Here is a 12,068-nt window from a genome sequence, read left to right on the forward strand (position 1 = left end):
GCTGTCTAATTTATCATATGTGTGATAAAATAAAAAGTCACAAAAAGTTATGAACTCAACTATACTATTATATATCGCTCGACTATATATCATCCATTATTAGGGAAAAGAAAGTATAATTGGAAGTGCAATGCCCGACTTTCTAGAAATAGTTATTATATATTTCTTGTGTATCATATAAAAAGTTTTACATTGCTATCATTATCAACATAAAAAATCAAAATATACATATATATATATATATATATATAACACTAAATAAATATAATTTTATGTAACTGCAGTTTACCATGTAATACATCGGCAATGTTACAAAGGAGGCTTTGTGAAAAGTAGAAATTTCTAGTTTGTTAAATGACGAAAGAAAAGTATTGACTAACGCGAGCTGTAAAATAACGAATACTATACCGAACTATGTCGTTGTAAATTAAATCTTACAAGCGCGAAAGTTTGACGATTAACACGTTAGAAGGAGAGAGGGAAAATTACGCAATCTTATATCGTTCGTAGAATCGTTATTCCCTTGGTTATTCCTATGTTGCTGCACCTTGAGATACGTTTTTACGAGCCTCAGTTAAAATCAGCGTTAAAAAAAGCAAATGCATGCGTGCATGCAAATGTTATACAGAGTGTTCCTAAACCAACTGTCTATTTTGCAAAATAATTAATTATAAAAACCATCTTTTAGACATGAATATATGTATAACAAATGTATAACATATTTTATATATCTAATTTAATTATTTTTGCACAATTATTTTATTAATATAGGTTTGAAAAAAACAATTTTACTAACAAAAAAATCATGTAAAACAATTGAACTTTTATAAATATTATACATAAATTTTGTGTATATGACAATTGTGGATATACCATCATGTCAGTATATATATATATATATACATGTAACATTTAACAATTTTTCAAAATACCTCTAATTTCACTAAAATAAATAGTCACTTTAGAAACAATCTGTATAATGTATATTAGACTAGATATGTGCTTGGCGTACGAGATTGCACGCGCGACAGCTGTTATACATTTTATTATTATTTCTCTCTAAATTGTGAATTTTGAAAAATGTGAAGAAGCGATACACACGTTTTAATGCAGGATGCGCGATGTATATAATTTAGATAATATTCTATTGAATATGCTGAGGAGAAATATTTCGTAAGCAATCTTAACTATTCAAATTGTTTTGCCAATTATAAACGAACACACTGACACACGTGTCTCAATGTTTAGCCTTGCGATTAGAGAGCGAAACCTCGATCGAAGATACCCGTTGATTCACGTTTCCCCGATTGGATCGATGTTCCAAGGTCATCGGACTAATGTCGTCGGAACGGCATTTTATTCGTTTACACTCTCGCGCTTTATCACTTAGATCAAATCAAATTTTCCGAGGTTTTAACATTTTCACGTCATTCATCGTATGTATGTATCGTGCTGATAAGATTTATATATGCGATGACAGTTTTGCACCTGAAAAAGCTTTCAAGCCTCAAGGTCCGTTACTCCGATATGAAAATGACATTTAATATTAACACGTGCAAACAGAGTCAGGTTTAACACTCGCTAAGAAATGTCATTATCTGCATTTACTCTGATATAAGATATAACGGTCTATTCTAGTAGTCTAGCGTGAAACAGAGTGTAGTTTAAAACACCCTACGTTTAGAAACGAATGTTTAGCTGAAACTCAGGACAAAGTATCGAAGCAACGCCTCGGTCTAAATTTCGTAAAATAATTTTCACTCCTCGAATAATAATAATAATAATAATACTCTTCGATCTCGCTTCATGACACTTTTTGGAATAGAGAATGCGTCATCGTAATCGCGGTTGTTTGTTCTCACTGAAACTTGATAAAACGATAAGCGAGGCAACAGCGTCTACCAGGCCAATGTGAAAAGATCGCACGGCTGTCACAGCCTGGAAATCATTGGCGATATAGAGCGAATCGAAGGTCAATCCTGCATTTTTCCGTGGAGCACCTCTCTCGGGGGGTCTCTCTTCGATTCCCGGGGTGCCAGCGCGTGGCGCGAGGAGGTGAGACGGAGGTGAGGCGGGGGGGGGGAGGAGAGAGGCGAGGGCGGCGGGGAAACGAAGAGCGAGGCGAGGCTTTTGGGGAGGCGCGCGGGGAGCCGAGGTGGTGAAACGAGGCGCGTCGTATGACTGCGTATGACGTATGCCCGCGGCACCGTCCCGTCAGATGATACAAACACGCTAGGTAGAAAGGACGATACGTACCTCTGCGATTGAAGGGCCGTACTCGTACGGCGACCTTTATCTTATCCGAAGCCATGACTTTTTTGCACACCGGTAACGCGCGCACTTTTTCGTATTCACACACGATCTCACACGAGGGTAGAGAATCGTTGGGCGCAGTTTTACGTGCCACGTGATTACCGTCGATCCTCGCACGATTCGCACGTATCGCTACATTATTATTATTATTAACCCATACCGCGGACTTGTCATCTTTTCGTACGACACGCTACGTCTACACCGAACCCTCCGTGACACACTTCGCCATATTGCTTCGAAAGCCCGTGTCGCCCGTCGTGCGCCAGACAACGACGGTCGTCTTATCGAAACTATCGAATGAACGTGTTTCGGAAAAACGCCGTTAGGAACGCTCGCCGTTCGATAAATACATGACGTCACGGAACGCTACAATGTGTACAGAGGGCGCGACACGACCATCTGTCACTCGTCTAGTCGCTAAACGAATTGTCCAGTTACGACCAATCATCGCTTAGCATATGATATATTCGAGTTTTATATATATGAAATAAATAGAAATTTATTCTGTATGTAAATTTTATTACTCGAGACTCTAGATATTGCTCTAAATGGAGAAATGAAAATTTATTTCTTGCCATTGATAAACTTTGATACAGGAGTTTTATATTGTGTAGAATTTCCAAAATCAATTCGGTTCTTTACTTGATCGCATTCCGATGAATCCCGCTTGCGTTTATTCACTGAACTCTATAATATGCTGGATTAGGCTTCAAAATTTTTTAAATAATATATAATTATATTAATTGAATAAAAAGCCAGTTAGACTTATTGAAAATTAAAATTTAACCAATCAAAAGAAGAAAAAATTTAAAGCTCTGACACGCGTTACTTTTCACACATTTGTTCCTAATCTTAATATTACATTGTTTATGAGAAAGGATAAAATAACCTATAGTTAGGTTGGAGCATTCATTATTAAAAAAAATTAATTTGAGGTTTGTTCTTTATAATTGAATTTCTTACATTTTATTTTTACTTTTTCTTTTCAATTTTAATTACATATGTAATTTTATTTCAGTTCAGCTACAGAGAACAAACTTGATATTTCTCGTTGTCTCTGCGATTATCTGTGATATCGAAATTTAGAAACTAGTGGAATGTACTAGAACTTTGTCGAAACTTTGAGGAAGGAAAACATTTCTCGTACGATACTTTATATTAAAGTGTTTTTCCAAAACTTAATAAAATAAATAAACTAATTGCGAAATAAAGATGTCGCGGGAGACAGATTTGTTGCTTTGTTATCATCGCGGTTGTGGAAAGAAATTCGATCCAAACGATAACAAGGACGGTAAGTTATGCCAGCCTTTCGAAAATTCTAATTATGAATTATTTAGCAAATTAAGTAACATGTGTAAAAAACAATGTACATAAAAGCTTTTATAATTCTTCTGCAGACGATTGTGTTCATCATCCTGGATATCCAGTGTTTCACGATGCTTACAAGGGATGGTCTTGCTGCAACAAAAAGTGTACAGACTTTACAGAATTTTTAAATATTAAGGGTTGCACAAAATCAAAGCACTCAAATGAAAAGCCACCGGAACCAGAAAAACCAGCTGTTGATAAATCCAAAGTTGACGAAGTAATAGAGGTTTTTTCTAAACCTATGCAGAATGGAATATCTTTACAAAGACCTGCCTTTGATGTTCCTCAACTCACGCTGTCGCCAACGATATCTCCTGCCCTGTTAGAACAAATTAAAGGATTGACAGCTATAGAGACTGACAAACCAACAGATGACAAAGTACAAATAGGACAAAATTGTCAAAACAATTCGTGTAAAGAGTCTTACAAAGGGATTACTTCTGATGAAGAAACTTGTCATTATCATCCAGGAGTACCTATATTTCATGAAGGGATGAAATATTGGTCCTGTTGTCAAAAGAAGACAACAGAATTTTCTGTATTTTTGGAGCAACCAGGCTGTACACAAGGCAGACACATATGGTTTTCCAAGGTAATTTACTTAAATTTACGTGTAATTACTACTTTTGATCATTAATATTTTAATATTTATAATTGTATTAATTTTTTTAGAATACAGGAAGAAAAGCTCAATGTAGAATGGATTGGCATCAAACTGGATCATACGTAGTTGTTTCTATATATGTGAAAAAGTATCTGCCTAATCGGTCTGTCATCAAATTAAATCCTATTCATCTGACTGTAGATTTATTTCTTATAGAAGAAAACTCAAGATATAATCTTGATATAGAATTGAGAGGAGTATGTATTAATATTTTAGTATTTTAAATGATTTTAGTAAAAACTAAGAAGTATATTAAATATATGCACATATTTTATTTTTAGATTGTGAACATTGAGCAAAGTAGTGTAAATATGTTGCCAAGCAAAGTAGAAATCAAATTAAAAAAAGCTGAAGTTGGATCATGGTCGAAATTGGATATTCCTAGAGAAGCAGAGCCGAAAATTTCTGAAAGCAAGGAAAACGTTACCACTCTTAATACACAGATTGAAGCTGTGGATCTTAGCGATCTTTAAATGACTGCAGTTTATAATTGCTAAAGAATTTATAACTTTGATAGTATGATTGTAATAATTTGTTCAAGTTAAAAAAAAACATTTTTATGTAAGAAATTTTATTGACCTTTTGTCAAGATACCTTATGATGAAATTATAAGATATAAGATATCTTATATATGTATTAGATTTGAACGAAAAAGTTTAAGTTAAAATAAAATTATAAATTATAAATTTTTTAAAATTCTATAAAGCTTTTTTTCATTAAAAGTAATATTAATAAATAATTTAGATTAATGACGAACACATATAGAGAGATTTACTTGTTTTATTTTCCTACAAAAAATTCATTCCTGATTGTATAAATTATATTTATGAGGACTATAATTTTGTATGTGTATGTATATATATATATATATATATATATATATATATATATATATATATATATATAAATCTTTGTATTATATTCTCTTGTGTCCCCTCTAAATTTTTCCTCTGCTGTGAAACCTCAAAATAGCGCGCTAAAATCCTTTTCGTATGTCTATCTCGGTAATATACTAAAAAATGTATATGAATAAAACGACATCGCTATGAATTTCATAGTTTGAAAGTGAAATGAAGCAATCTTGCTATTACATTCAGAATCTCGCACACTTGGTAGTTTTCATTTTTATTTGATAACGATAGAATGAAACGAAGCAGGATGCAGGATGAAAGATGTTTAGTTTACGGGAAATGAGAGCTGATGAAGAATAGAGAAAGTTTACAAATAGAATACGCGAAGGTTGATGTATTGTATACGTTATACGTTAACCAATTTAGCTGTGATGTACACAATCTTTAATTTATTCTTTTAAAGTTAACAATAAGCGAGATGACAGCCGCCGAATCAAACAAATCAAAATTAAGGGTAAATAATTATCTCAACGTATTGATACAAAAATATATAATAATTTGATACATGTATATATGTAGAATATATATGTACTCCTTTTATTTTAGATATTAGCATTACATGGATATATGCAATCTGATGTGATCTTTAGCGGCAAGTTGGGATCATTAAGAAAGGGATTTAAAAAAGAAATAGACTTTACATTTATAAAAGCACCACATAAAGTTCCATCAAATAATGAAGAAAATATAGATGAAAATGGTGTGTTATACAAGGGAAAAGTACTTACTATACAATCAATTGCAAAACTTTACACCATTATTATTTGCATATCATTTAATAAATCCTAGCAATATCTATATATGTGTATGTATATGAATTACAGGATATGGATGGTGGTTTAACACAGAGGATCATGTATTTAAAGCCACAGTACCAAGTGAATTATGTGTAGGATTTGATGACAGTACAGCTTTAATAGAAAAAATATTTGCAGAACAGGGTCCTTTTGATGGTATATTAGGTTTCTCACAAGGAGCTGCTTTTGTCAGTATACTATGTGCTATGATGAAAAGAAAAAGTGAATATTTGGAAAATAATACAGTAAAAATAAAAAAAAAAAAAACATATATATACATATAATTGTCTTTTTATAGTCTTACAGATTGAATTCAACTTTGCTATTATGATATCTGGATTCAAGTCACTATGCGCACCTCATGCAAAATATTATGACGAAAAGATAGATGTACCTTCCTTACACATTTATGGAGAGAATGATCAAGTCATTCCAACAGGTATGAAATTACAATTTATTATGCTTTAATTATAGTATTGAATAAAAAATTATATTGAATACTATATTAATTTGATTATTATTATTTATTATTTATTATAGTAATGGCAGAACATATTAGTTGTCTTTTTCCAAATAAGAAAGAAATACGACACGAAGGTGGACATTATATACCAAGCAAGAAAGATATCTACAGGGATTTTATAATGGAAATGCTAGCAAATAAAAATCTATAAGCAATTAATAATAATAGTTTCTTATTTTATTATTAAATTTATAATTATTTTGTTGAGAGTAATAGGATTCAATTGTGTGAATGAATTTTGAATGTGTAAGTATATATGATTAGTGAATAAATGTGTAAATGCACACGAGACTTTTTCAAATATTGAGTAAATATATGTAATCATTTACAATATATTTTTTCTTTTTACTGCTTAGCGTGATGTTATTTGCATTGTTACATATCCTATATAACAATGTTTAGTTTTATAATAGTGTTGCTAATAATTATAAAATTATGCATAAGTTACATTATTATAATAGGATATACAATATTATAGAATTAAAAACATTATAGAGCATTATATTTTACATTTATAATAATTGTATATCTTATGTCAACTCAAATTCAATCAGCCTTATATATCAGCATGCCTTGCAACTACAATAATTATAATTTAATAATTATCATAAATAATTTTTTGATATGTTAAATAAGAAATTATTTATACATCATTTATAAAACTGTATTTATTTTAGTTTTCCCTAATACAAGGGTATATATATATAGCCAGCATTAAATAAAGCGAAGATGAATGAGAATAATATTCAGTTTTTTAAAGATATTAAAAATATTTAAGCTATGTTTGTAAATTAAATGTAAGCTGAGGTATTTATTCTTGCATTCTGATCATAACAAAACACTTATATATAATTTTGTCTATATATAAATTTGGTTTAATGCACAGTATAGAATGTGAGCATGTTTCTGTTTTAGTTTTATTATCACCTTCAGTCTAATAATTGAGTACAAATTAGCACTCATCACATATTATTACAAAACTGAAGATTGTGTGATTACATTGCTTCCTAATTAGATTAAATATTAAAAAATTTTGTTGCTCTAAACATCTGTATAAAATTGTATGTATCTAATATTCACATGGTGTTCTCTCTTACCACCATGATATTCACATTCTAATATTCACATAGTACATAGTACATAAGATTTCCCCTCGTTTTACCATTCAGAGCCGCCCTGACGATTACTAAGTTGTATAGAATACAAAACTTCATCATCAATTGGTGCATTTGCATTATTTCAAGGAGATTGTTCTTGCCCATTATTTTCTTGAGATTTCATAACATCAGGGAGATCTGGCGGTAATGAAAATGGTGTCATTTCCAAAGTTTCAAATTGACCATCTGGTTGACGTAGAGCTAAACCAACTAATCCAGGATTTTGAGCCTTTGCAGACAATGATGTCAATCCATAATCTTGTAACGCCTTGTTATCAGACATTAGAACGTAATCTTTATTAAATAGCTGTTGATTTGCCGGAGATACCTTAAGTATGCCTGTAGCAAAAGAAAAAGATCAAAATATTAGGTTAATCTCAATGTTATATCAAAAGTAATTTTTTTTTTTTTTTTTTTTTTATATGCCTTACCTTCGATCATTTTTTTAAGCTCGAGAACTGTAGTATCATCTTTCGCGTCGGTAAATATTGTCATTTTCTTTCGCCTGATCATTAAAAATACATCCTGCAACAAAAACGACAGAAGTGCCTTCGAAGGTTAGCTGGTTCAGAAATATGGAGTATTTGTGAAGCAAGTAAGACGTCGATAATAAGCGAAAAACTTACCATTGTGAGCTTAATTATGTACACCTAATAACACTAAAATTAATTAATATATTCTTTTTAAGATACTAGATTTAGCTATATTGCCTCTTGAATTATTACGTTATGTTTACTAGCAGACCTTCAGGTCTTCAGGTCAGAGATATATCAGAGGCCGCATGTATATACCTTTGCACTTGAAGTTAGACCTTTTTTTTTACTGGTACTCAGCACGAATCTGTCTGTCAAGATTGGTCACGTGATCGAAAACGTGCAATAGTACGTCATATGACGATTGTCCAGACAGATGCTTATCATTGGTGTTGACGTCTAGTGACAAGATGGTAATAAATGACACAACCAATCAAATTCGTTATTTCATTTGTGAATCCTCTCTCTTCTCTCGTTTAGAACCATAGTAGACACTATATACTATTTTGGATAAGCTTATCCTTTTTCGTATTCAGTAGAAAACAGTTTTTTTTTTATATCTATAAGCATCATTATATCCTTTATAATTATAAATTATAAAGGATTCTAAATAATATAATTGTATAACAATAATTATATAATTTTATACACATGTATATATAATATTATATTGAATGTTATTGTTATAAAATTATTTTTATCTTGAGACATGACAACTCATCATGATCATAATAAAGAAATATCAAAGAAAGAAGCCGATAGATCAAAATTCGATGTTACAGAGCAGTTTGTAGATAGTGTTTATAGCTTTAGTTCTCAGTATGGCAATAATATCAGTATATGTTATACCGCTCTTAATATCATTGGACCACCTAGCAAGTTTCCAAGGTACGGAGATTTTCCACAAGCATTTGCCATGGTATGTATTTCCTGATTTTAACTTTTATTATTCTAGCAGAATAATTGTATGTATGTGCAACTTATTATAATGTTAGTAACATGTATAGTTTTTTAAGTCTTAATAAATTTATTTTCTCATGTAGAGAACTTATGGATTATGGTGGGATAAATCACCTTCAAGATCAATTGATTATATGCCACAGAATAATCCAGATGTTGTGAGTCAAGATTATATTGGTATGTAAATTATCTGTAACGATAATAATAGAAAAAAAGATATTTTTATATTGATAAAATTATAATTGAGTTTGTTATTTTATACGGGACTTGAAGATATTGAATATCGTGAGTCAGTATATCCAATTAGTGTCTCTATATATGAATTATATAATCCTGGAAGTGTAATTGCTATCTGGGCACAAAATTGTTACGGTCAATGGTTTCAACTATGGAATGGACCACCTCAGATTGTAACTCAACAATCAAGATTATTCTCTCCACCTTTGCGATTGTGTAACTTTAAAACCAAAATGTTAAGACTGGAATTTAACCATAGCTTACTGGACTATTATACAGAGTTGGATGCTGTGTTACTTATCGGTACATTAGAAATGAGGTTTCCCAAAGATGCATCAAACAAACGGAACTTATCTGATTTATTGCAAGAAACTCATTTTCAACATGATTTCAACGATATTCCAGATAATTTAACATCACATTATGAAAAACCAGAACATAATATAAAGTACCTAAAAGCAACATTGAATGAATATTATTCTACGTATGAAAGGTATATAATTTATAATTATTGATATTATGTGACATTAAACTTTTTTTATTTATATAATAATATTAAAGCAAATTTATTTAAAATATTTATTTAATAATATTATTTTCTAGTAACATTCCTGAAAATCTAAAGGGCGTGCTAATACATGACTTTGAACAAATTTATTATTCCATACCACCTATTGAAGAAGGATTAAGTAAAATACAACAATTTTTAATGAAAGACATATCAAGATTTGTGGACAATGTTGAAATTTCTTCAAATGAATCTAAGGAATTATGTGGCAAATTTTCTATGCTTCCTGTAAAGTCTTTTTTTAGTCTCTTTTATCTGTAGTAATGCTTATTATTTGTTCATGTTATCTCATTCAATAAGATTTTACAATTTTTTTGCAGACTGAAACGATACTAAAGATATTAAAGAATTTAGATTTGAAATCACTATATCGTATATCTAGAGTAAATAAGTATTTCTATAACTTGGCACTAGATCCCTTACTCTATACAAGTTTAAACTTAAAACCATATTGCCATTCTTTTAATGTACGTACATTGTATAACTTATCACTGAGATGTAAATATTTAAAAAAGTTGGATCTTTCATGGTGTGGTAATCATGGAATGCTTTCCTCTAAATGCGTTAAAAGTTTTCTCAATGAACATGGCAGTCTTCTAACGCATTTACGGTTAAATTGCTGTATATACGTTGACGATTCTGTCATTTATGAAATAGCAATAACATGTAAAAATTTGAAAGGTATGTATATAAATAGAATTGTCGTAATTATATAGCCAAATAATTTAATGCAGATAAGAAATATATAATATATAAAGTATGTGCTTATATATATATATATATATGTATATATATATATATATATTCTTTTTTTTTAGAATTATGCTTACGCAATTGTCAGTGCATACAAGATTATGGATTCAAGTATCTTGCAAATCTTGAATTTCTTGAGCGTTTAGACCTTTATAGAACATATATACAAACTGAAACTTTATGTAAAATACTACAGAAGAATCGATGGTTGCGTCATTTAAATATAGCAGGAACATTTCAAGACAAAATAAATGTAGATATAGTCGCATTGGAATTGGGAAGATCTTGTCCGTATTTGGAAAGTATAGATTTTTGGAAGGCACAGACTCTTACGTCACATGGTATTAATGCTCTAGCTGCTTGTATAAATCTAAGAGAAGTGGATTTCAGTTGGTGGTACGTATTATGACATTTCTCTGATTATTATTTGTTATTAAAGTTTCTCTTGCATACACTTATAAACTGCATTGTTTCTTTATAAGAAATTATAATAATATAATTTTTATTTCTTTTATATAGTAGTAGCATGTCTGGTCATGGCGAAACATTGGTAAAATTATTTTCTTCTTGTCAACTGTTGGAGAAGATCTTTTTAGCCAGTTTTCGAGGACTCACGGATCGCGATTTAAAAGGATTGATACAGTGCAAACATCTAAAACAGTTGGACTTGTTAGGCACCCTATCTCTGACACCAGAAATATGTCATGAAATTTTATCAAGTTGCCCCAAATTGGAATTAATGGATCTCAGTTTTTGTGATAGCATCAATAATTTTTACATCGAGAACCTGCGAAAAGAGTTTCCGCATGTAGCTATTAAGAGAATAATGGACCATGTTCATTGAGAAAACTTATTTTTATTATTGATGGTAGGATAATTAGACTCAGAAAAAAAATCAAGCATACTTTTAATTTCATAAAAGTATGAAATTAAAAAATACAAAGTTTGTATTGTAAATATTGATGATCAAGTCAAATATCTAGTAAGTGTAAATAAATTTGTATTGATATAAATGACAATACAAATTCACAACTTAGAAAGTGAAAATTTGCAAATTGATATGTGATTCAATCAATTGTATATAACTGATAATGTAGAAGAAACATATTTATGACAACAAAAATTAAATTGTTCATATTTTATATAGAATATAACAAATGTACTAATATATATTTTAACTAAATTTTTCTATAAGTTTGTTATCTTAGGAAAAAATTTATTATGAAATAAAAATATATATTTTTTTATTCATGTAAAACTTGTACATAACTTTTTATTTTCTTC

The 12,068-nt window shown here is 30.2% G+C and overlaps 5 protein-coding genes across 11 annotated transcripts in view; 3 read left to right on the forward strand and 2 right to left on the reverse strand.

Annotated features, from left to right (window-relative positions):
- Positions 1-2,617, reverse strand: part of LOC140675219 (kinesin-like protein KIF13A) — a 35,567-nt gene extending 32,950 nt beyond the window's left edge. For 5 of the 7 annotated variants that reach the window (XM_072909434.1, XM_072909432.1, XM_072909433.1 and 2 more), the window contains exon 1: positions 2,257-2,616. In XM_072909434.1, the coding sequence (XP_072765535.1) occupies positions 2,257-2,311 (55 nt within the window). In that variant the 5' untranslated portion in view covers positions 2,312-2,616. Of the gene's footprint in view, positions 1-2,256 lie in introns of all 7 variants that reach the window. The other 2 variants (XM_072909435.1, XM_072909431.1) reach the window with 1 other exon arrangement.
- Positions 2,618-3,103: 486 nt separating this feature from the next.
- Positions 3,104-5,118, forward strand: Mora (cysteine and histidine rich domain containing protein). Its single transcript, XM_072909452.1, has 5 exons — positions 3,104-3,248; positions 3,332-3,604; positions 3,711-4,273; positions 4,354-4,542; positions 4,627-5,118. The coding sequence occupies exons 2-5, from the start codon at positions 3,526-3,528 to the stop codon at positions 4,816-4,818; spliced, it is 1,023 nt and encodes a 340-aa protein (XP_072765553.1). The 5' UTR covers positions 3,104-3,248; positions 3,332-3,525; the 3' UTR covers positions 4,819-5,118.
- Positions 5,119-5,312: 194 nt separating this feature from the next.
- Positions 5,313-6,921, forward strand: LOC140675306 (esterase OVCA2). Its single transcript, XM_072909668.1, has 5 exons — positions 5,313-5,710; positions 5,803-5,956; positions 6,081-6,275; positions 6,352-6,492; positions 6,594-6,921. The coding sequence occupies exons 1-5, from the start codon at positions 5,675-5,677 to the stop codon at positions 6,725-6,727; spliced, it is 660 nt and encodes a 219-aa protein (XP_072765769.1). The 5' UTR covers positions 5,313-5,674; the 3' UTR covers positions 6,728-6,921.
- A 340-nt stretch (positions 6,922-7,261) lies between these two features.
- Elob (transcription elongation factor elongin B) lies at positions 7,262-8,565 on the reverse strand. Its single transcript, XM_072909669.1, has 3 exons — positions 8,360-8,565; positions 8,165-8,258; positions 7,262-8,072 (listed from the first exon to the last, which is right to left on the reverse strand). Exons 1-3 carry the CDS (start codon positions 8,360-8,362, stop codon positions 7,816-7,818), a joined length of 354 nt encoding a protein of 117 aa, XP_072765770.1. The 5' UTR covers positions 8,363-8,565; the 3' UTR covers positions 7,262-7,815.
- Positions 8,566-8,762: 197 nt separating this feature from the next.
- Positions 8,763-11,925, forward strand: Fbxl4 (F box and leucine-rich-repeat gene 4). Its single transcript, XM_072909662.1, has 7 exons — positions 8,763-9,185; positions 9,310-9,403; positions 9,500-9,956; positions 10,067-10,259; positions 10,352-10,712; positions 10,850-11,180; positions 11,304-11,925. Exons 1-7 carry the CDS (start codon positions 8,976-8,978, stop codon positions 11,626-11,628), a joined length of 1,971 nt encoding a protein of 656 aa, XP_072765763.1. The 5' UTR covers positions 8,763-8,975; the 3' UTR covers positions 11,629-11,925.
- The last annotated feature ends 143 nt before the right edge of the window (positions 11,926-12,068 follow it).

This window comes from Anoplolepis gracilipes, chromosome 17 (genome assembly GCF_047496725.1).
Source record: "Anoplolepis gracilipes chromosome 17, ASM4749672v1, whole genome shotgun sequence".
NCBI classification, from domain to species: domain Eukaryota; kingdom Metazoa; phylum Arthropoda; class Insecta; order Hymenoptera; family Formicidae; genus Anoplolepis; species Anoplolepis gracilipes.

Coding starts and splice junctions, on each gene's coding strand:
- LOC140675306 (XM_072909668.1), top strand. CDS start 5,675: ATGACAGCCGCCGAATCAAACAAATCAAAATTAAGG. Junction 5,957..6,080: donor AGAAAATATAGATGAAAATG/GTGTGTTATACA, acceptor TATGAATTACAG/GATATGGATGGTGGTTTAAC. Junction 6,276..6,351: donor TGCTATGATGAAAAGAAAAA/GTGAATATTTGG, acceptor GTCTTTTTATAG/TCTTACAGATTGAATTCAAC.
- Mora (XM_072909452.1), top strand. CDS start 3,526: ATGTCGCGGGAGACAGATTTGTTGCTTTGTTATCATCGCGGTTGTGGA. Junction 3,605..3,710: donor TCCAAACGATAACAAGGACG/GTAAGTTATGCC, acceptor ATTCTTCTGCAG/ACGATTGTGTTCATCATCCT. Junction 4,274..4,353: donor GACACATATGGTTTTCCAAG/GTAATTTACTTA, acceptor TAATTTTTTTAG/AATACAGGAAGAAAAGCTCA.
- Fbxl4 (XM_072909662.1), top strand. CDS start 8,976: ATGACAACTCATCATGATCATAATAAAGAAATATCAAAGAAAGAAGCC. Junction 9,186..9,309: donor TTCCACAAGCATTTGCCATG/GTATGTATTTCC, acceptor TTTCTCATGTAG/AGAACTTATGGATTATGGTG. Junction 9,404..9,499: donor TGTGAGTCAAGATTATATTG/GTATGTAAATTA, acceptor CGGGACTTGAAG/ATATTGAATATCGTGAGTCA.
- Elob (XM_072909669.1), bottom strand. Junction 8,073..8,164: donor GCTTAAAAAAATGATCGAAG/GTAAGGCATATA, acceptor CTTTTGCTACAG/GCATACTTAAGGTATCTCCG.